Source organism: Eschrichtius robustus, chromosome 6 (genome assembly GCF_028021215.1).
Source record: "Eschrichtius robustus isolate mEscRob2 chromosome 6, mEscRob2.pri, whole genome shotgun sequence".
Lineage (NCBI taxonomy): Eukaryota > Metazoa > Chordata > Mammalia > Artiodactyla > Eschrichtiidae > Eschrichtius > Eschrichtius robustus.
The window spans coordinates 24,146,353-24,171,338 of NC_090829.1; the positions used below are offsets into that span (position 1 = coordinate 24,146,353).

General features: G+C 35.7%; 1 protein-coding gene across 4 annotated transcripts in view; it reads left to right on the forward strand.

The window, feature by feature from the left end:
* TRPC1 (transient receptor potential cation channel subfamily C member 1) overlaps nt 1–18,760 on the forward strand; it is a 61,578-nt gene extending 42,818 nt beyond the window's left edge. For all 4 annotated transcript variants that reach the window (XM_068546039.1, XM_068546040.1, XM_068546041.1 and 1 more), the window contains 4 exons: nt 8,776–8,951; nt 16,672–16,873; nt 17,165–17,359; nt 18,423–18,760. In XM_068546039.1, the coding sequence (XP_068402140.1) occupies nt 8,776–8,951; nt 16,672–16,873; nt 17,165–17,359; nt 18,423–18,650 (801 nt within the window). In that variant the 3' untranslated portion in view covers nt 18,651–18,760. The remainder of the gene's footprint in view (nt 1–8,775; nt 8,952–16,671; nt 16,874–17,164; nt 17,360–18,422) is intronic.
* Nucleotides 18,761–24,986: the final 6,226 nt, after the last annotated feature.

Consider the following 24,986-nt stretch of genomic DNA (forward strand, 5'->3'; position numbering starts at 1 on the left):
CCAGCTCTACATAATACTTTGTTATTTTATAAGTCTGAAAACCTGAGCAATATTCATTTTTCCTTGTTGAGTCAAAATTTACTCACAATTTAGATTCTTTTTTGTATTTTTAAAGGAGATATTTTAAATAAAATGCATACTTACCTTCTCCAACAGAGATATGAAAACAAAATATGTAGGAAAAACCCCATTTGATTTGGCTTGTGCTGTCATCCTCCAAGAGTGTTTCCTGAAGTGTGACTCTCTGTTAGCCAAGTCCTGTGAGATGCTCTGACTGAAATTAGTTTGGGATACACTGCATTCCATATAACCTCTTTTGGGAATTCACAGTGCACATTATCACATTAAAGCCTATGAGAAAGAAGTAAAGAAACTTGTTTGATCTTGTTCAAACTGTCATCACCTAAATTCAGTTAACATCATACCCATTTTTCATGAAATATGCTCAGGTCTCTTTTTTTCTCCAAAACATGGTTTGTGAAACACTGGTTTAGACTGTCTGTTATTTTGATTTAATTTTATCACTAATATCGTCTATAAATGTTTTAATCAAGAGTCCACAGTATTTCTATATGCACATTGTTTTCTTTGTTTTTTAGCTAAAAACTGATGGTATCACTAAGTTTCTATACTGAAAATTTCTTTACAGATTTTTAAAATGAGTTAAAAAGGAAAAAGTATATTATTATTTCTTAGCAAATTATTTGTTTCTTTTTCTTAGAACGGTTGAGTCAGGTCTTCCTGACTTAACCTTTTCCCAAAAGAACTATAGACATGTATACAAATACTGCATAAGTGGGTATTTGTCTTTTTAGCTGTGGTGTGTGTTTTTCTCCTCCAGCAAGGTACTTTATATCGTTCTAATAGCCACAGAACTAGCAAATAATTTAAGTGAAGCTAACAAATATTTAGTGTGCTCCTATTTTTTAAAAGGTCTACAGGTTAATCATAATGTATGTTTAAATATTATGATCTAGTTCAGCAAATGATTTTTTTAAAAATTATCTTAAGGTATAATTTCCCATACAGTAAAATGTACCCATCTTAACTGTATAGTTTGATCAGTTTTGCAAATATATAAACTTGTTTCGAGTGTGACTGGTTCTCATGGTGCAGGCTCCCTGCTCCAAGTCATTATATAAAGTCTGCATCCAGCAGGAAGAAGGGGAAAGGCAGAAAGCATGAGCCAACTGTCTTTCTTTTTTTTAACAAGAGGACAATTATTTTTCCTCGAGGCCTACCAAATACTTCCACTTATAACTCATTGGCCAGAATTGGGTCACATGGCTGTTTGTATCTCTGAGGAGATGAGTACTTTTTTATTTTTTTTTTAAAGTTATACAATTTTTATTTATTTATTTATTTATTTATGGCTGTGTTGGGTCTTCGTTTCTGTGCGAGGGCTTTCTCCAGTTGCGGCAAGCGGGGGCCACTCTTCATCGCGGTGCGCGGGCCTCTCACTGTCGCGGCCTCCCTTGTTGCGGAGCACAGGCTCCAGACGCGCAGGCTCACTAATTGTGGCTCACGGGCCCAGTCGCTCCGCGGCATGTGGGATCCTCCCAGACCAGGGCTCGAACCCGTGTCCCCTGCCCTGGCAGGCAGACTCTCAACCACTGCGCCACCAGGGAAGCCCCGAGATGAGTACTTCTAATTGAGCATATTTCCCCCCAAGAAACCAAGGTCTGGTTAGTCAGAAAGAGGATGAAAAATAGATATTTAATAAGAATCTGTAGAGTCCTATCTTCAGGCTTTTACTTAAAAAATTTCTCCAATAAAGGTATTTGTTTTCCAGCGTAATCTTATTGACATGACAGATTTGTATAACATATTGGTGACAAAGAACTCTAGAATAATTTTGTGCAGAAGATTTATAATACATTTTCTTCCATTTTGTTAATCAGAAGCAAGGAACTCAATTAAAAGAGTGATCCAGTTACGAATATAAAGCTAAAAGAAATGCAAAAGGAAAATTGGCAATAAGTTAACCACTTTAGCTAAAGTGCAGCTTTTTTTCTTTACATAACATGCAATGTCAGATAATGTTTTTATGTGATTACTGCAGTTGTTTGTTAAATTTATCTCCATTTACTAACATTTTTTTCCTTCCAAATCTTTGTAGATTTAGAAGCTGACAGACTTTTATTTTAGCTGGTTATATAACCTGCAGTAGGAGTCCAGATCTCTCCCTTAGTTAGAATGACTATAATTTATCATCCAAGTAGAGACACTTTGGAGAATGAAAAGGATATTATTCATTACCAAGTTGGGACAACAGCTGTGAACTGGGACTGTACCAGGCAAAGCAAGCTCGTGGAATCATCCTGTAGTGGAATACCTAAAATGATCCTGATTCAGCAGTGATTGAATCCTTTATTCTATTACTTGAAATTTGTATGATTGTATTTGTTAAATTTCTGACATGTTGTAGGTAGACTTTGGAAGATGGCCTTCTACAATTGGGCCTTACTTTCTAGCCATTGCTCACTATACTCATCTCCTTATCTCTTCATGAAATACTTCTCCATCTGGGCCAAGACCAGTCACTAATCTCACACAGGTCCTGTGCTTTCCCACTTCCTTGTCATTTTTTGTGTTATTACCCTGTTTAGAATGTCCCAGACCCGGGGTCCCCACCCCCCAGGCCACGGACCGGTATCGGTCCACGGCCTGTTACAAACCAGACTGCACAGCAGGAGGTGAGCGGCGGGCAAGCGAGTGAAGCTTCATCTGCCGCTCCCCATCGCTCCCCATCGCTCACATTACCACCTGAACCATCCCCCCGACCGCCCACCCCATCTGTGGAAAAATTATCTTCCACGAAAACAGGCCCTGGTGCCAAAAAGGTTGGGGACCGCTGTCCCAGACTATCCTCTGCTTGTTGAAACTTTACTTATTCATTCAATAAACATTTATTGAGTGCCTGATAGGTACTGGACACTGGGAATACTAAAGTGAGTATGCTGCAGTCTCCTTTTAAAGAACTCATAGTTCACTGAGGATGACGAGCCAATGACAACATTTGGAATGGTAGATGCTGTAATAGAGAGCTCAGAGGAAGGGTACTCACTTCAGTCTAAGGCATCAGAGGAGACTTCCCAGAAGAGATGACACTGAAATTAAGCCTTAAAAGATGAGTTGAAAGGAGGTTGGCTGTAGGGCATTCCAGGGAGAGGGAACATGCACCAGCTTTAGTGTCCCCACCACTAGAAAATCTATTCCTACACTCGTACTCCCATGAGAATGAATTTCTCCATATGATAGACTTAGTACTTTGGACCTCTAATGAGCACTTCCTATAGCTAAGTCTTAATCATAAGACAATTTAAATTTAGCTTGTCCTAAATTATGTTACGTTGTTTCTACTAAATTAAAAATTCCTTGAGGATTGGGAATATATCTTCACTTTCTGGTCTGCACCTTATGCATTGCCTTGCCATAGTAGTTACTTAATGTCTGTTTGTTGAATTGAGTTGAAAAACTTGTTAGATGGGGTTGAGTAAATACAAGCACTGATTGGTCTGAGAAAACAAAAAAATATGATGGAGAAATAGGGCTACATCCTAGCTGTTGCTGTACCTGCTTGTTCCCAATAATAACAGCAACTAACATTTATTGAACATTTCACGTGGGCCAGGCACTCTGTTATATGTTTTCCATTTATTTAACCCTCATCACAACCCTTGTTATTTTTTATTTTCATTTTACAAATGGAGGGTTTACGGCTTAGGGAGAGAAACAGTTAACAGAACTATTAAGTGGCAGAGTCAAGAGCTGAACCTGCGTCTGTCTGACTCCAGAGGCCAGCCTGCTCTTTGAAGTTTGCTCTCCTGCTTTTTTGAATTCAGGATGCCAGCTAATCTGCCTCAGCAGATGTAAGAGACATGATTGGGCATAAATCAGTAATGTTACATACTTCAACAACCAAAAAAAAAAAAAAAAAAGACACAATCTATAAATAATCTTGTTAAAGTAATATTAACAGTGAACATTTGAGTCCTTAACTCTGTGTCAGATACTGTTCTAAGATCTTTATTTACATGTATGACCTCATTCAATCCTCACAACCATTCGAAGAGGCAGACTCTTTTATTTACATTTTACAGAGGAAGCAACTGAGGCGTAGAGACATTAAGTAACTTGTACAAGGTCACACGGCTGGTGAGTAGTAGAACTGGGATTCCAACCCAGGTAGTTTGGCTCCAGAGCTAGTGGTCTTAACCACTGTGCTGAATTGCTTCTCAGAGTTTTCTTGAGTAATACGAGTCCCTCATTAACTTTTACTGTACAATACTTCTGTTGGCAGGCTTTCATAATTTATAGATTTTTAAAATTCTTCTTCATTTATCCATGTGTGTCAAATGACTTACACAGCCTTTGATACTGGTAGTTGGGTGATTAGACAAGAAGGAAAAGACAGGATCACACAGCCTGGTTCAGAATCTTGCTCCATAACTTACTGTTACCTCTTCTCTTGGAGTCTCAGTTTCTGTATCTGTTGTGAGGATTGAATGGGTCAGTGTATATCAGATGCACAGCAGAGTACCTGACGCATCATGGGCTTTACATTAACGTTTAGATCCATTCCTCCATTCCCTTAGAGTAGTGGAGGTAACTGTGACCGACCTGAAAGATAATACAAGAAAACTTGGAAAGTGAATGTAGTATGTGACACACGAGTGCATCCTTTATTCCTAGTGAATTGTTTGTTTTTATTGGATAATTATCAGACTTAGTTTAGTGGCCTGTATAACATAAATGGCATATTATTGTTGTTTGTAAAGTATTGTTCTTTGTGAGTAAAGAGTGATTTCAGGTGTTTTGCATTTTAGGGTATACTGGGGATGGATATTTTTTCTTGAAGGGAGTATGGAATGTCAGAGCTAGAGGGAAACTTAGAAGTCGTATAGTCTAGGGGCTCAAAAACTGGAGAGGCTGCAAGGATGGTGTGGGGAGCACATTTAACCTACATTCTCCAGTCCTGCCCTCAGAGATGCTGATTAAATAGTTTGGGGTGAAGTCTGACAAATTTTTAATAGCATGTAGATGAGCAAGTCTGATGCAGCATGTGGCCATTTCTTTTATAGGTCAGGAAAGTAAGGCCCAGCTCACACAGTGTTAGAAAAAAGACGGTGCAAAATGTTAATTAACAATTACATCTTCTAAAATACATTTATTCGTGTATTAATTCAACAAGCCCTGCTGTATAGGCAAAATGCATGAGAACTAAATATTTCTTAATTGTACCCAGCCCCAAATTTCTAATGGGAGAGCTAAGATAAAAACCGCAAAGAGATGTTTTAGAAAAGCCCTTGCAAGGAGTCAGAAGCAAGAATTCAATTCCACCTTTGCCATCTATTAGTTCTTTCACCCTGAGCAATTCACTAAATCTCTCTGAGTTTCTGTTTGTCACTTGGAGAGATGGAGATAATGCCAGCCTTCCCCACCTTGCAGGATAAATAAAAATATGTGATACCTCTTGGAAAATGGTAAAGAGCTAGATAAAAGACATATAAAAAGTAGTTATGTATTCAGTATTTTAATTAATATGCCAGGCTCTGGAGCTTACTGACATTGTGCCTGCCCTTAAAGACTGCTAGAAGAGACAAACATAAATAAAGTATAAAGTGAAGAATACTGTTTTAGAGATTACATACAAAGGACTTGGGAGCATGACTGAGGGGGTGCTTGGAGAGAGTCAGGAAGTTTGAGTTGTCTGAGTTCTTTGTACAATCTTGGGTATTAACCCCTTATCAGACACAGCATTTACAAATATCTTCTCCAATTCGGTAGGCTGCCTTTTCATTTGTTGATGGTTTCCTTTGCTGTGCAAGAGCTTTTAAGTTTGAGTAGGTCCCATTTGTTTATTTTTGCTTTTGCTTCCCTTGCCTGAGGGGACATATCAAAAAATGTATTGCTAAGACCAATATCAAAGAGCATACTGGCTTATATTTTCTTCTAGGAGTTTTATGGTTTCAGGTTTTTGTATATGGTGTGAGAAGTTTGATTCTTTTGACACATATAAAGGGCAGTTTGATTCTTTTGACACATATAAAGGGCATCTTGAGCATGAATGGCTTGATTAGATAGATGGATTATCTTTCCTACAGATAATTATGGGTTTTTCTGGAGAAAGATTTGGAAAAAGAATGACTGGAAGTTATTATTATTTCTTCCCTTTTGTCAGCCACTTTTATAATTGAACACTTAATATGCACCCTAATGATAACACCTCTTTCCTCTATCAGGCATTTAGCATGTTTTTGCTATTCTACATAGTGCTCTGTGTATGAGGCTTTTTCCTCTGTTAAATTATTTCCTAAGAATACATCTTCAGTAGTATTAACATATCAAAAGATAGGATTCTTATAGTGCCTCAGTATTTCTATTTCTTTATAAAAGGATGTGTTAATTTTCAGTCACACAAACAGTGTAAAAGCACACAAACAGTTCACCACGTTAATAGCTTTAGTGCTATCTTTCTTTGTTATACTATCTTAGTAGTTTTCTTTAATTTCCATTCTTCTGATTACTAGGAAAATATTTTTCTCTGTGTGTACTAGTGTTAACTTCTGTGTAAATTTCAGTATTAATTTTTAAACTACCATCTTTTTTTTATTACTTACTGTTCATATTTCTCAATTAAAACTACTAAGTAGTTTTAAATAAGTAAACATGTAAGAAAGCGTGATTGTTATTTTTACAAATAAATGAGCCTTATAATCTTTCTCAGACTAAAATTAATTTACTGCTTTTAATGTTTGCATTTCACACGAATGTTTCATTAGTGTGCTCTTCAAGCTAATGTTCACCTCAGCGATATCCACTGTAGCTAATTTTGGTTCTTCCATGTTATACAAGAACTAATATCATGTTTTTAAAAAACAAGTCACGAAGTTTGTAGTGTTCTCATTAAATATTGCTCATCTTGATACTGAAATTAAATTACTCTTATCTTTAAAACAGTAATATTAAATTAAGGCTTTTACTTTGGGACTAAATTTTTGAAATTAAAATTATAACAGCATACATGGTCACTCTTGGAAAACTTTATTTACCTTTAAGCTCACAGTGTCTAAATTTTCTTCAAATCCAATCTTTTCTGTACTTACCTAAAGCAGTTATTGTACTCTTACTGTCATACATTATTAGGTTCTCTACTAACACGATACGGCTTTATTCTAAGCACTTACAATCTGAATAAATGATTTCTTTCCAAAGTGACCTAATAAAGCTATCATTGATTAAGAGAGAAATGTATTTCTTCTCTTTCTCACACATTTTGAGCTTTCTGATTCTAAAAGTTTTCTGTTTCTTCCATCAGAATTTTGCAAGGGGGCCAAGTGAGGGAAGCATAAGATTTTGAAAAGAGCCACATGCTAGTCAAGTGCATAAAAGTCAGGCATAGTGGACCTCCCCACTCCAAGTCGCCGGGAGTACTAGCTTGTGCTGTGCCTAAAAATTTTAGCACACCTCTTCGACTTAATTAGCTGGCTCACTATAGTGGGCTGGAGGGGCTTGGCCACTTGCCTGCTGCTACTACTTTGTATCGTCGGTGATTGGCATGTGTTATGTTGGCAGGCTCGAGGGAGTTCGGAATTTTATTTGAAGTTGGATTTCACTAATTCTATAAATTTGGCCTGGTTACATTTGAGGAGGGATTATTTCTAAACACTAATTTTTGTATCTTAAAAGTAATAAATGCATATAGCAAAGAAGATTCAAACCACACCCCTAGTCCTACCTCCCATAGATAAGCACTGTTAATGGTTTCTTGTGTAAACTTCCAGAAATTTCCTGTGCATATCAAACCTTATCTATATGAAAATATATATCTGACCTATTCTTTAAAAAATAGCTGTTTAATACTGTTGTGTACCCTGCTTTTTTGACTTAATGTTTTGTAGACACCTTTCTATGCCAGCACATAGCACTTCATTCCTTTTAACAACAACATTTAGGATGTTCTAATTTTTTATTCTACAGCATTACAATGAAAATCCTTGTATGTAATGCATCTTTGTGTACTTCCTGTTGGCTAAATTCCTAGGGATAGAATTTCGGGATCAAAGTGTAATGTTAAATTATTCTCCAAATTTGTATGCCAATTTAAATAACAAGAATTTATGAAAAGTACCTATTCTCCAGAATTTGAAAGAGTATTAAAGGAGAATGAAATTAGGCTTGAATAAAGCTCCCAGATGCATTACACATGTCTAAATTATGGTAGATACTCACATAAGTATTAGACCCTCTCATTTGACTTAACACGTATAATTTTTTCTTATAATAGACCCCAAATGGAAGAAAATTGATCACCTTGGCAAAAGAGATTAGGGCAGTCCTAGAGGGGGAAATGCTGTTCTTCAGGAAGTGGTTTAGAATTGGTTGCAAAAATCAAATGAAATACTTTATGTCCTAATGGTTTTATATTTGTAAACTTTGGAAACTATAAATATAAGCATTTATTTCCCTTTAGGTTTTAGCAAAGAATTTTCCTTTCATCCCTTGCAAATTAGGCCTTTTCTTAAATCTCTATGTCTCTTCCTCTACCTTCATAGCAAAATTATCCTCTGCAGACTTGATCCAGATTCAAGGAATGTACCATTTTTGTTTGGCAACTGGATTTTTGATGTTTTAAAAGTGATGAAATATCTCAAACAGGTGGAAAAAAAGGAGTAGCCTTGTGGATCATATGTTTTCTTGCCTGGTCATTTAGTTTTTCATATTTTGTTTTCCTGATGATTTTAATGAATGCCTATGTAATGTATTCCACAGATTTCAATGGGACAGATGTTACAAGATTTTGGAAAATTTCTTGGAATGTTTCTTCTTGTTTTGTTTTCTTTCACAATTGGACTGACACAACTGTATGATAAAGACTATACTCCAAAAGAACAGAAGGACTGTGTAGGCATCTTCTGTGAACAGCAAAGCAATGATACCTTCCATTCGTGAGTGTCTTTTAAATTTTTAGTAAATATATGTCTGTCTTTCTGTTGTGTTATGTATGAATTCATACCTACAGAACTAGAACTTCAAATTTTCTTTAAGAAATGCGTTTTGAATAAGAAATACTTATTTTTCATGAATCATTTGATAGTCATCTTTACACATAGAATCTTAAATAATTAGTGGCCTGAGTTATTACATTGTCTCCTCGACTACAGTCTATCTTAACAGAGGAACTCTTGCATTTTGTGCACTCTTAGCATTTTGGGCAGGACAGTTCTTTGTGGGCCCTATATATGTATTGTGAGATGTTCCATGTCTCTGCCCTTCAAGTATTAATTGTCAGTGGCAATTCTCAGTCATTGTTACAACCAAAGCACTCTCAGATTTCAACACTTCTTAGGAGGTCATTAGGGTTGAGATTGTTAAAGCTTCAAGAACATTTTTTTCCTCTAATTTATTGTATCGGAAGGAATTGAGCAACCAGTTGTACCTCCCCACATTCTTAGATAAAATAATGGAGAAGAGGTGTAGAATTACACGTTTGTTGTATTCCTATTATGTACCAACTATTCTTTAGTTTGTTTAAGGAATAAGATTAAATGAGTAATAAATATTCATCTAACACCTTCAGTATGCCAGACCCTGTTCTAAGTGCTAAATAAATGAAGTATCAGTGAACAAAACTACCCTCATGGAGTTTATTATTCTAGTGAGGTGATACAGGCAATAAAAATAGCAATAAAATATATAGTATATTACACAGTATTGGTATAGTGTATATCAGTATTACACAGGCCCTTGCCTGTAGCCCAAATAAAGCTTGGGCCAGGGAGGATTTTTGTGTGAGAGGGTGTAGCTTTAGTTAGGTAGGAGGTTAAGGAAGGCCTCACAAAAGATGACATCCAAGTAAAGATATAAAGCTGGTGAAGGATCAAGCCATGAAAAGGTATCTGGAGGAAGAGCGTTGGCAGATAGGGGAATGGCAAATGCAAATGCCTTGAGATGGGAGTGTGGTTGGTATGTTCAAGGAAAAGCCAGGAGGTCAGTGTGGATGGTATGTAGTGAATCAGAGCGAGAGTTGTAGTAGATTAGGTCAGGAAGGTAATGGGGAATAAAGCGAATCAAGATGGTGGAGTAAGAGGACTTGGAGCTCACCTCCCCCCACAAACACATCAAAAATACATCTACGTGTCGAATAATTCTCACTGAAAGCTAGCTGGAAACAGGCAGAAGGACTCCTGTACAAGCAAGGCTGTAAGAAAGGTATACATGTAATCGGGTAGGATGAGAAGAAAGTGATTGGTCAGGACCTGTGCCCCGGGAAGGGATTCAAAGGAAAAGGGAGATTACACAGGTGGATACTCGCCCTGGGGAGTTAGTGGGTCAAGCCACAGACTGGGTGTTCCAGTCTGGTTTCTACACATAGGAGACAAGCCCCCTTAACTGGTTGGAGAACCCCTGGGAGAGATAGAAAGGCTGGAGAAGCCTGGATGCCACTCATGAGGGGTGCAGGTACTGGCTTGCCCCCTGCTAGGGCAGATAGAGGTCTGCCCTAGTGCTGTCAGGTCTCCTGTGACCACCTTGCTGCTCTCCCCAGCCCAAACTGAGAGGATACCCCAGCTCCGCTCATTCCACATCACAGCATGGCACTGGATCTACGGCATCCAGGACCTGGCAAAAGACTCGTCCTTGTGACATAGAGGCAACCAGTCCTGGAGCGTAGCCCAGGTGGTGCGGCAGCTGCCATTGTTGGAGCTTACTCCAGCGGCACCCCAGAAGCAGCCCAGAGTTTTGACAGCAGCACAGCTGCTGGGTTTCCTGTGACCACCTTGCTATGTGCCAAAGCCCCGGCTGAGTGGATGCTCTGGCCCCACTCACTTCACGCCATAGCGCAGCGCTAGATCTGGGGTGGCCAATACCAGGGAAGAGACACGACCATGGGCTGCTTGATCCACTCAGATCAAGAGAATTGATCTAAACAAAGATCATTTTAACAAGGAACTAGAAAATATAAAAAAGACCCAAACAAAAATAGGCAATTCAATATCTGAAATAAAAAACACTCTGAATAACAGCCTAAGTGACACAGAAGAACACATAAGTGATCTGGAAGATAGAATAATGGAAATCACCCAATCAGAACAGCAGAAAGAAAGACAAATGAAAATAAACAAAAAAACAAAAGCAGTCCATTAGATCTCTAGGATAACATTAAACATACCAACATTCACGTAATAGGGGTTCCAGAAGGAGAAGAGAGAGAAAGAAGGGGATCAAAAATGTATTTGAAGAAATTATGGCTGAAACTTTCCCAAATCTGAAGAAGGAAACAGATATCCAGGTACAGGAAGCACAGAGGGTCCAAAACAAGATGAAACCAAACAGACCCACATCAAGACATATCATAATCAACATGGCAAAAGTTAAAGAGAGAAGTCTAAAGGCATCAAGAGAAAAACAGTCATATACAAGGGAATCCCCATAAGACTTATCAGCTTAGATTTCTCTGCAGAAACTTTGTGGGCCAGAAGGGAGAGGCTTGATATATTCAAAGTGCTGAGAGGAAAAAACCTACAACCTAGGATACTCTACCCAGTAAGATTATCATTTAGAATAGAAGGAGAAATAAAGAACTTACCAGACAATCAAAAACTGAAAGAATTCATCAATAGTAAACCTAAAAAATGTTGAAGGGTCTTCTCTAAATGGAAAAGAAGTAAGACTCTATAGGAAAGGGAAAATCCCACTAGGAAAGGCAGTTACATAGTAAGGATTGAAGATCACTTTAAAAAGCCAGTACATAGATGAAAAGAAACACACACACACACACACACACAAAAGCAACTATAAATGCAGTAAACAGTTGAGAGATAAGCATGAAGATGTAAAATATGACATTGGAAACAAAATGTGGGTGAGGGGGGTAAAAATGTAGATCTTTTAGAATGTGTTTGAACTTAAATGACTATCAGTTTAAAACAAGTAGATATAATTATGGGACAACATATATGAGCCCTATGGTAAACACAAATCAAAAACCTATGATAGATATGCAAAAACCAAAAAGAAAGGAACTCAAGCATACTACTAAAGGAAATCATCAAACCACAACAAGAGAAACAAAAAGAAGAAATGAACAGAACTACAAAAACAACTGGAAAACAAGGAATAAAATGGTAATAACTGCATACCTATCAGTAACTACTTTAAATGTCAATGGACTAAATGCTCCAATCAAAAGACATAGGGTGGCTGATTGCATGAAAACACAAGACCCTTCAGTGTGCTGCCTGCAAGAGACTCACTTCAGGGCTAAAGAAACACAGAAAAAGTGAGGGATAGAAAAAGATACTTCATGCAGATGAAAACGACAAAGAAGCAGGGATAGCAGTACTCATATCAGACAAAATAGACTTTAAAACAAAGTCTGTAACAAAAGACAAAGACGAGCACTGTATAATGATAAAGGGATCAACACAAAAGAGGATGTTACACTCATTAACATATATGCACCCAATACAGGAGCACCTAAATTTATAAAGCAAATACTAATAGACATAAAGGGAGAAATTGACAGTAATACAATAATAGTAGGGGACTTTAACCTCTCAGTGACATCAATGGATAGATGATCCAAACAGAAAATCAGTAAGAAAACAGTGTACCTAAATGACACCATAGACCAGTTGAACTTAATTGGTATTTACAGGACATTCCATCCCAGAACAGCAGAATACACATTCTTTTCACGTGTATATGGAATGTTCTCCAGGATGGATCACATACTAGGCCACAAAACAAGCCTTAATAAATTTAAGAGAATAGAAATTATATGAAGCATTTTTTTCTGACCACAATGGTATGAAACTAGAAATCAACTATAGAAAGGAAAATGGGAAAAGAACAAACACGTGGAGACTAAATAACATGCTACTAAAAAACCAGTTGGTCAATGATAAAATCAAAGAGGAAATCAGAAAATAGCTCGAGACAAATGAAAATGGAAACACACCTTTCCAAAATTTGAGGGATGCATCAAAAGCAGTTCTAAGAGGGAAATTTATAGCAATACAGGCCTTCCTGAAGAAATAAGAAAAATTTCAAACAAATATCTTAATCTGCCACCTAAAAGAATTAGAAAAAGAACAAACAAAGCCCCAAGTCAGCAGAAGGAAGGAAGGAAGGAAATAATAAATATCAGAGTGGAAATAAATAAAATAGAGATAAAAAACAGAAAAGATCAATGAAACCAAGAACTGTTTTTTTGAAAAGATTAACAAAATTGATAAATCTTTAGCCAGGCTTACCAAGAAGAAAAAGCCAGCCTTTACCCAAATAAACAAAATAAGAAATGAAAGTGGAGAAGTAACAACCAATACCACAGAGATACAAAAAAATCATAAGAGAATACTATGAACAGTTATATGCCAACAAATTGGACAACCAAAAAGAAATGGACAAATTTCTAGAAACATACAGCCTGCCAAGACTGAATCAAGAAGAAACAGTCAATTTGAACATACTGATCACTAGAATTGAAATTGGATTTGTAAAACAAACAAACAAACAAAAAAACCCCAGCAAACAAAAGTCCAGAATGGGATGGCTTCACAGGGGAATTCTACCAAACATATAAAGAATTAATACCTATCCTTCTCAAAGTATTCCAAAGAATTGAAGAGGATGGAACACTCCCAAATTCATTCTATGAGGCCACCATTACCCTGATACCAAAACCAGACAAAGACAGTACAAAGCAAATTACAGGCTAATATTTTTGGTAAATATAGATGCAAAAATCCTCAATAAAATATTTGCAAACTGAATCTAAAAATGTGTAAAAAGGATCATACACTATGATCAAGTTGGATTTACTCCAGTGTCACAAAGATGGTTCAACATATGCAAATCAATCAGTGTGATACACAACATTAACAAAAGGTAGGATAAAAATCACATGGTCATCTCAATAGTTGCAGAAAAAGTGTTTGACAAAATTCAACATCCATTCATGATAAAAACTCATCAAAGCGGGAATAGAGGGAACATATCTCAACGTAATAAAGGCCATTTATGACAAACCCATGGCCAGCATCACACTCAATGATGAAAAGCTGAAAGCTTTCCCATTAAATTCAGGAACAAGACAAGGATGGCCACTCTCACCACTTCTATTTAACAAAGTATTAGAAGTCCTAGCCACAGTGATCAGACAAGAAAAAGAAATAAAACATATCCAAATTGGAAGGGAAGGTGTAAAACTCACTATTTGCAGATGACATATTTTATATAGAAAACCCTAACGTCTCAACCCAAAGAACTATTAGAACTAATAAATGAATTCAACAAGGTTGAAGGATACAAGGTTAACATACAGAAATCTGTGTATGTTAATTAGTTTCTATACACTAATAATGAAATATCAGAAAGAGAAAGTAAAAAACCAAAATCAATCCGATTTAAAATCACGCCTAGCCATAAACTTAACCAAGGAGGTGAAAGACAGTACTCTGAAAATTATGAAACATTGATGTAGGAAATTGAAGATGATACAAAGAAATGGAAAGTTATCCCATGTTCTTGGATTGGAAGAATTAACATTGTTAAAATGGCCAAATTACCCAAAGCAATCTACAGATTTAATGTAGTCCCTATCAAAATACCCATAACATTTTTCACAGAACTAGAACAAATAATCCTAATATTCATATGGAACCAGAAAAGACCCTGAATTGCCAAAGCTATCTTGAGAAAAATGAACAAAGCTGGAGGTGTAAGCCTCCCAGACTTCAGACTATACTACAAAGCTACAGAAATCAAAGCAGCATGATACTGTCACAAAAACAGGTCAGTGGGACAGAATAGAGAGCCCAGAAATAAACCCATGCACCTTCGGTCAATTAATCTGTGACAAACAAGGCAAGAATATACAGTGGAGAAAAGACACTCTCTTCAACAAGTGGTGCTAGAAACACTGGACAGCTACACGTAAAACAATGAGATTAGAATATTCCCTCAGACCATATACACAAATAAACTCAAAGTGGTTAAAAGACCTAAATGTAAGACACGACACAGTAAAACTCCTAGAAGAGAACATAGGCAGAACACTCTTTCACATACATCATAGCAATATTTTTTTGTATCAGTCTCCTAAGGCAAAAGAAATAAAAGCAAAAATAAACAATGGACCTAACTAAACTTAAAAGCTTTTGTACAACAAAGGAAACCATTGACAAAACGAAAAGACAACCTGCAAAATGGGAGAAAATATTTACAAGTCGTGTGACTGACAGAGGGTTAATATCCAAAACATGTAAACAGCTGATACAACTCAATATCGAAAAACAAACAACACAGTCAGAAAATAGGCAGAAGACCTGAATAGACATTTCCAAAGAAGACATACAGATGACTAACAGCCGCATGAAAAGGTGCCTAACATCACTAATTATTAGAGAAATGCAAATCAAATCAAAAATGAGATATCGCCTCACACCAGTCAGAATGGCCATCATCAAAAAGTCTACAAATTACAAATGTCGGAGAAGATGTGGAGAAAAGAGAAACCTCATACACTGTTGGTGGGAATGTAAATTGGTGCAGCCACTGTGGAAAATAGTATGGAGGTTCCTTAAAAAACTAAAACTAGAACTACTGTATGATCCAGCAATTCCACTCCTTGTTATATATCCAGGAAAAAATGAAAGCACTAATTTGAAAAGATACGTGCACCCCAGTGTTCATAGCAGCACGATTTACAGTAGCCAAGGTATGGAAGCAACCCAAGGGCCCGTCGACAGATGAATGAATTAAGAAGATGGATATATATATTCTGTCTTCTTAATCCATATAAATACACACACAATTTAATATTCAACCATAAAAAGGAATGAAATTCTGCCATTTGCAGCAATGTGCATGGACCTAGATAATATTATGCTTAGTGAAATAAGTCAGACAGAGAAAGACAAATACTGTATAATGTTACTTCTATGTGGAATCTAAAAAATAATACACATGAATGTATATGCAGAACAGAAACAGACTCACAGATATAGAAAACAAACTTGTGGTTACTAAAGGGGAGAGAGGGAAGCAGGGATGGACAAATTATGGGTATGGGATTAACAGATACAAACCACTATGTATAAAATAGATAAGCAACAAGGATATATTGTATAGCACAGGGAATTATAGCCATTATCCTGTAATAATTTATAATGGAGTATAATCTGCAAAAATACTTAATCACTATGTTGTACACCTGAAACTAACATAATATTGTAAATCAACTATACTTCAGTTGAAAGAAAGAAATAAAGGGAGGGAAGAAAAGAAAGACAGGTAATGGGATCATGTAGGACCTTGTTGGCCCTTGTATGGACTTCGGGCTGTTGAGCTTGAGAGCCATTTGAAGTTTTTGAGCGAAGAAGTGGCAAAATCTAATTAAGTATTACAGGATCATAGGCTGCTGTGTTGAGAAAAGACAGAGAAGTAGTAAGAGATTAAACAGGAATAATTTATCTTCCTTTTGAGTTTGTTTCTTTGTTTAAAGTAAGGCATATCTGTGATGTTGGGTCCAACCTCAGTTACTTTATGAAATATTACTCCTGGGCTATCTATGTATTCTTTATGTAATGTTGATATAAATGAATTCTTTATTTTCACTAATTAACTTAAAATTCCTTTTAAACAGAAATGTAATTGTCTTTACAGGTTCATCGGCACTTGCTTTGCTTTGTTCTGGTATATTTTCTCCTTAGCACATGTGGCAATCTTTGTCACAAGATTTAGCTACGGAGAAGAATTACAGTCCTTCGTTGGAGCTGTTATTGTTGGGACATACAATGTTGTGGTTGTGATTGTGCTTACCAAGCTGCTGGTGGCAATGCTTCATAAAAGTTTTCAGTTGATAGCAGTAAGTGTTCTTTCTTTTAAAAATTTTATATTCTCTTCAGACCATACCAAATGTATGTAGTAGATAAGGCAAAGATTTAAAAGAATTAAGAATGTGTCATTTAAAAATTAAATATAGATTTTTTAAAAAAATGTAAGTAATGTATATTAACTGCAAGTCTTGAACCAAATTTTTACCTACAAGGTGTGGAAACATTTGAACAATCTTAAACAATCTCTTCATACCAGCCCTACCGTGTGTGTGTGCACGTGTGCATGCCTATTCATTTCCTTTTTCACTTGCCTCTTATAGAATCATGAAGACAAAGAATGGAAGTTTGCTCGAGCAAAGTTGTGGCTTAGCTACTTTGATGACAAATGTACATTACCCCCACCTTTCAACATCATTCCTTCACCAAAGACTATCTGCTATATGATTAGTAGCCTCAGTAAATGGATTTGCTCTCATACATCAAAAGGCAAGGTTAAACGGCAGAACAGCTTAAAGGTAAGAAGTTAGATGGTTGAACTGCAACATGATAATTTTAATAATTACTAATCTCAGATGTTTCCTAAAGCATAAATATGCAGGTTCCTAAGGGCTAAGACTTGTGTTGTTTTGTACAGGGCATTCTCTGCACTAATTTGTTGTGGTTATAAAGCAATTAGCGAAACAGCTTACAAAAAAACAAGGGCTAAGACTTGTTTTTTTTTTCACTCCTGTATCCCTAATGCATAGCATAGTATCTAACATAAAGTAAGGATTCAATAAATACTTATTGAAAATGAGAGAGAGAGCTGCGATTTTTTTCATGAATTCTCATCTCACAGTTTTAAAACAAGGAAAATATTCAGAATACCTAGGCTGTCAGCATAAGAGTGACTCTTAGAGTCAATGCATATTTTTCTGGTTCTTCTTGAAAGTTGTTCAATACATGAATAATTCAATACATGTTGCTGTAAGCCAGGAACTGGCAAACTTTTTCTGTAAATGACCGGATAATAAATATTTTAGACTTTGTGGGCTGTGAAAAAATTGTAGATTTTATGTGGGTAGTAATATAACAAGAGAGAAAACAAATTTCCACAAAATTTTTATTGATGAAATTAAACATATGAGAATAATTGAGTAATATTTTTTTTATAATACAGCTCTATTAATGAATGGAATTCCATTTTGGCGGGGAATAACATTTTGTTTATTTGGAGTTCAAAGTTAGTAGTCCCCGTCATCAAATTGATTACAACAGGTTCATCTGTAAAAGCCATTCTTAGCTCACAGGCCATCAGAAACAGGAAGTGGGTCATATTTGGCCTATGGGTCATAGTTTGCTAATCCCTACTACAAACTAAGGATCTTAAATCAAGGTAAGTGTACAGGTAAATGAATAAAACAAATATGCATGGCATGTTTCAAATGTGTTGAATATTATTTTGTAACATGTAGTGGCAAAAATATAGTCTTAATAAAGCATTACAAGATAGTGTTTGTATCTGTAAATTTTTTTAAAAATCCACCTCATCTAAATATTTTTATGCACATTGTTAATATCATATTTTTTGTTTTGAAGGAATGGAGAAATTTGAAGCAAAAGAGAGATGAAAACTACCAAAAAGTGATGTGCTGTTTAGTGCATCGTTACTTGACTTCCATGAGACAAAAGATGCAAAGTACAGATCAGGCAACTGTGGAAAGTCTAAATGAACTGCGCCAAGATCTGTCAAAATTCCGAAATGAAATAAGGGATTTACTTGGCTTTCGGACTTCTAAATATGCTATGTTTTATCCAAGAAATTAGCCATTTTCTAAATCACGTAGAGAATAATTTTCAATAATAAATCTGAAAGACTGCGTTTGTATAACTTGCAATTAAATTAGTAAGATATATATTGAAATAAAGAATTATGTAAAAGCCATTCTTTAAAATATTTATAGCATAAATATATGTTATGTAAAATATGTATATATGATTAGTTTTTTTAAAACCCTCTGTTCGTGGCTTTTTGCAGTAATAAAACAGATTAAGTAGATAGATTTTGTTAGCATGCTGCTTAGTTTTCTTATTTAAACGGTGCTTAAATTTTTTTTCTCTTTCTGCTTAAGAAGGGCAGCGTTAGAATTGTAGTGACTATTGCCAGAAGGTTTTGTAAAAATGAAGATCAGCAAATGTGGACTGATCTCCTTCCATAGGGTACATTTGAGATATAGAAGTCTTGTTTTTTAAAATCTTTGCTTTAGGAGTTTACATATATAGTTCAGTATTTATTGTTTAGGAGTATAGGTTTACCTAAAACAGTAGTCTATTTTTTCTTTTTTCTTTTGTTATAATCTTAAGCAACAAAGATAAAGCCCTAATGAATGTTTGAATCTATTTGTGTCTATAAATTTAAATTCACCTCAATGTTTGTTACTGTAACATATTTACTTTTACATGGTTGTAATCACTTTATATTTTTAATTTTGCTTTTTTCACTTAATGGTATTTTATATATACATTTCCATGTAATGATAGAGTCCACGTATTTAAATTTTTATAGAATTATATAGTTTTTGAAAAATATAGTTAGTAGACTTTTCATTTTGTAGCTATAGAGTATTTGATTATGTTTATAAGTTTGCACAGCTACTTCTCTAAGATTAGGTATTTATTGGCTTTTAATTTTTTATTATCATAAAAGTGGTATAATTTTTTTTCAAGTTGGAGTGAATGTTCCTAGTTATAAAGCTAACCCAAAATAAGGATTTAGAAGGTATTTCTTTGTCATGTATGGTCACAGCCTGTTTTGTTTGTGTAAACATTGGAAGACCCTTTAATGCAAGGATTTGTTTTATTTTTGGACTAAGGTTCTTGACCTTATATCCGAAAGTATTTTCCACAGAATTTAACATAGTTCTATAAACGGGACTTCATGCTTATTTGTGGCTCATTCTTGATGCTTAGGGTGAAAAGCATTGACTTTTTAAATTGGAGAATAAAGTATATATTTAAATTTTTTTTCCTGTGCTCATGTAAGGGATATAGTTAACAGTTTTTCACAGGCTATTCCTTATTTATTCTTGCAGCATTTCTAGTTAAGAGGTTATTATGTATATAATTATCTTCTTAACTGAATGTCAGATGGTCTTAAGGCCACAGGGTGCAGGTAGCCCTTGGTCTATAAGTACCACCGATCCAGGGATCATTGTTGAAATATGTTAGTGTTGTGTTTCATCTTGCTTTTTACTTTTTATTTTTTAATTTCCAAATTGTAAGTGTTCCCTTTTTTGGGCAAATTCTTATAAAAATGTTTATTGTAAAGTTATATATTTTGTCTATGATGGGATTATGCACTTCCCAACTGGGATTTTACATCAGGGTTTTTAGTCATTCTAAAAAATATCTAATTATTAAATCAAAATATTTATAGAGTGCCTACTGTATGCATGAGTTACGAGGTATATTTTGAATGACAGCATATTGTAAGAAAAAAGGTAAATAAAACTTGACATTAGATTATAAATTGACAGAGTTTGTTCATTGTATTATTGTATGCTTTTATACTTTTTATTGAGATATAATTCACATATCATAAAATTCACTCTTTTAAAGTATACAGTTCACTGTTGTTGTTTTTTTTAAATTATGGCAACAAAGGTCTAAAATGCAAAGCATCAACATCAGACCCCTTTGTACCTCTTCCTGCCTCTGGTGGCAATGATATTTGACTCTTTTAGCTATTTCTTCTTTTATTTGTAAATACCATATTTTGAAATAATATGTCTATACAAAGACCTGTATGTAAGTGTTTATAGCAGCTTTAGTCACGATCCCAAATTGAAAACAACCAAATGCCCATGAACTGGTGAATGGGTAAGTAAATCGTACATCCATACAATGGAAATCTACTCAGTGATAAAAAGGAATTGTATCAGTCAGAGTTCAATCAGAGAAGCAGAACTACTAGGATATTGGCAGGCACATATGTTTGTGTGTACAGTGATCTGTTTACAGGGATTTGACATTACACAACTGTTGGAGTTGGTTAAGCAGTCTCCGAGGCTGCTGTTTTTGCATCTAATACTGGAGATTGAAGTTCACCAGGTTGGCTGTTGGAGGAGGAAAATAGGTGGAAGAAATGCGGATAAGCTGGAACCCATGAGGACAGTCTGAGACCCTTGTCACTTGTCCCTGTCTCCAACCTTGAGGATGTGGGAATCCTGTGGAAGAAGTTACCCTTTGCCACATTGCTAAACACACCTAGCCCAGAATTAGAGAAGCTGAAGGACAAGCCAAGGAAAGGTGGAATGATTAGAGTCCTGGCCGCTGCCCTTCACCAGTAGGTTGAGCCAGCAGATAAGTTTCAACGTGTGTAAACAATGCAAGTGCCTGCAAAAAAACCCCAAATGGCTGCTGCTCCATTTCTGCCCTCCAAATTTCACACTGAAATGTGTCTTGTGCCCACCCTACCTAGAAGCATACACGGGAGAGAATTCTGGGAAACATAATTCAGCCTGCCCAAGTTGACACAGGAACAAACTAGTGAAATATATGCAGAAACACAGATGAATCTTAAAAGTACTATGCCAAGTGAGGACACTCGTCACAAAAGGCTTCACACGCTGTGTGATTCCATTAATATGACATCCTAGAAAAGACAAAACTATAGAAACCAAAATCAGATCATTGGTTACCAGGATCTGGTGGGAAGAGAAGATTGATTGCACAACTCATCAAACTATACATTTAATAGGGTGAATTTTAACGTATGGAAATTATGCTTCAGTAAACCTGACAAAACTACATAATGCTACAACATACTAAAATAAAGAACTAAGAAAAACGATGGAGTAGCAATTCTCATATCAGACAAAATAGACTTTAAATTAAAAACTATAACAAGAGACAAAGAAGGACACTTCATAATGATCAAGGGATCAATCCAAGAAGAAGATATAACAATTGTAAATATGCACCCAACATAGGAGCACCTCAATACTTAAGGCAAATGCTAACAGTCATAAAAGGGGAAATCGACAATAACGAAATCATAGTAGGGGACTTTAACACCCCACTTTCACCAGTGGACAGATCATCCAAAATGAAAATAAATAAGGAAACACAAGCTTTAAATGACACATTAAACAAGATGGACTTAATTGATATTTATAGGACATTCCATCCGAAAACAACAGAATACACTTTCTTCTCAAGTGCTCACAGAACATTCTCCAGGATAGATCATATCTTGGGTCACAAATCAAGCCTTGGTAAATTTAAGAAAATTGAAATCATATCAAGTATCTTTTCTGACCACAATGCTATGAGACTAGATATCAATTACAGGAAAAAAAAACTGTAAAAAATACAAACACATGGAGGCTAAACAATATGCCACTAAATAACCAAGAGATCACTGAAGAAATCAAAGAGGAAATCAAAAAATACCTAGAAACAAATGACAATGAAAACACAATGACCCAGAACCTATGGGATGCAGCAAAAGCAGTTCTAAGAGGGAAGCTTATAGCAATACAAGCCTACATCAAGAAACATCTCAAATAAACAACCTAATCTTACACCTAAAGCAATTAGAGAAAGAAGAACAAAAAACCCCCAAAGTTAGCAGAAGGAAAGAAATCATAAAGATCAGATCAGAAATAAATGAAAAAGAATTGAAGAAAACGATAGCTAAGATCAATAAAACTAAAAGCTGGTTCATTGAGAAGATAAACAAAACTGATAAACCACTAGCCAGACTCATCAAGAAAAGAAGGGAGAAGACTCAAATCAACAGAATTAGAAATGAAAAATAAGTAACAACTGACCCTGCAGAAATGCAAAGGATCATGAGAGATTACTACAAGCAACTCTATGCCAATAAAATGGACAACCTGGAAGAAATGGACAAATTCTCAGAAAAGCACAACTTTCCGAGACTAAACCAGGAAGAAATAGAAAATATGAACAGACCAATCACAAGCACTGAAATTGAAACTGTGATTAAAAAGCTTCCAACAAACAAAAGCCCAGGACCAGGTGGCTTCACAGGTGAATTCTATCCAACATTTAGAGAAGAGCTAACACCTATCCTTCTCAAACTCTTCCAATATATAGCAGAGGGAGGAACACTCCCAAACTCATTCTACGAGGCCACCGTCACCCTGATACCAAAACCAGACAAAGATGTCACAAAAAAAGAAAACTACAGACCAATATCACTGATGAACATAGATGTAAAAATCCTCAACAGAATACTAGCAAACAGAATCCAACAGCACATTAAAAGGATCATACGCCATGATCAAGTGGCATTTATCCCAGGAATGCAAGGATTCTTCAATATATGCAAATCAATCAATGTGATACACCATATTAACCAACTGAAGGATAAAAACCATCCGATAATCTCAGTAGATGCAGAAAAAGCTTTTGACAAAATTCAACACCCATTTATGATAAAAAGTCTCCAGAAAGTAGGCATAGAGGGAACTCACCTCAACATAATAAAGGCCATAGATGACAAACCCACAGCCAACATCATTCTGAATGGTGAAAAACTGAAACCATTTCCTCTAAAATCAAGAATAAGACAAGATTGCCCACTCTCACCACTATTATTCAACATAGTTTTGGAAGTTTTAGCCACAGCAATCAGAGAAGAAAAAGAAATAAAAGGAATCCAAATCAGAGAAGAAGAAGTAAAGCTGTCACTGTTTGCAGGTGACATGATACTATACATAGAGAATCCTAAAGATGCTACCAGAAAACTACTAGAGCTAATCAATGAATTAGGTAAAGTAGCAGGATACAAAATTAATGCACAGAAATCTCTTGCATTCCTATACACTAATGATGAAAAATCTGAAAGAGAAATTAAGGAAGCACTCCCATTTACCATTGCAACAAAAAGAATAAAATACCTAGGAATAAACTTACCTTAGGAGACAAAAGACCTGTATGCAGAAAACTATAAGACACTGATGAAAGAAATTAATGATGATACAAACAGATGGGAAGATAATACCATGTTCTTGGATTGGAAGAATCAACATTGTGAAAATGACCATACTACCCAAAGCAATCTACAGATTCAGTGCAATCCCTATCAAACTACCGATGGCATTTTTCACAGAACTAGAACAAAAAATTTCACAATTTGTATAGAAACACAAAAGACACAGCCAAAACAATCTACAAATTCAATGCAATCCTTATCAAACTACCAATGGCATTTTTCACAGAACTAGAACAAAAAATTTCACAATTTGTATGGAAACACAAAAGACACAATAGCCAAAGCAATGTTGAGAAAGAAAAACAGAGCTGGAGGAATCAGGCTCTGTGACTGCAGACTATACTACAAAGCTACAGTAATCAGGACAGTATGGTACTGGCACAAAAACAGAAATATAGATCAATGGAACAGGATAGAAAGCCCAGAGATAAACCCACACACATGTGGTCACCTTATCTTTGATAAAGGAGGCAAGAATATACAATGGAGAAAAGACAGCCTCTTCAATAAGTGGTGCTGGGAAAACTGGACTGCTACATGTAAAAGAATGAAATTAGAACACTTCCTGACACCATACACAAAAATAAACTCAAAACGGATTAAAGACCTAAATGTAAGGCCAGACACTATAAAACTCTTAGAGGAAAAAATAGGAAGAACAGTCTTTGACATAAATCACAGCAAGATCTGTTTTGATCCACCTCCTAGAGTATTTGAACTAAAAACACAAATAAACAAATGGGACCTAATGAAACTTAAAAGCTTTTGCACAGCAAAGGAAACCATAAACAAGATGAAAAGACAACCCTCAGAATGGGAGAAAATATTTGCAAATGAATCAACGGACAAAGGATTAATCTCCAAAATTTACAAGCAGCTCGTGAAGCTCAATATCAAAAAAAACAACCCAATCCAAAAATGGGCAGAAGACCTAAATAGACATTTCTCCAAAGAAGATATACAGATTGCCAACAAACACATGAAAGAATGCTCAACATCACTAATCATTAGAGATATGCAAATCAAAACTACAATGAGCTATCACCTCACACTAGTCAGTATGGCCATCATCAAAAAATCTACAAACAGTAAATGCTGGAGAGGGTGTGGAGAAAAGGGAACGCTGTTGCATTGTTGGT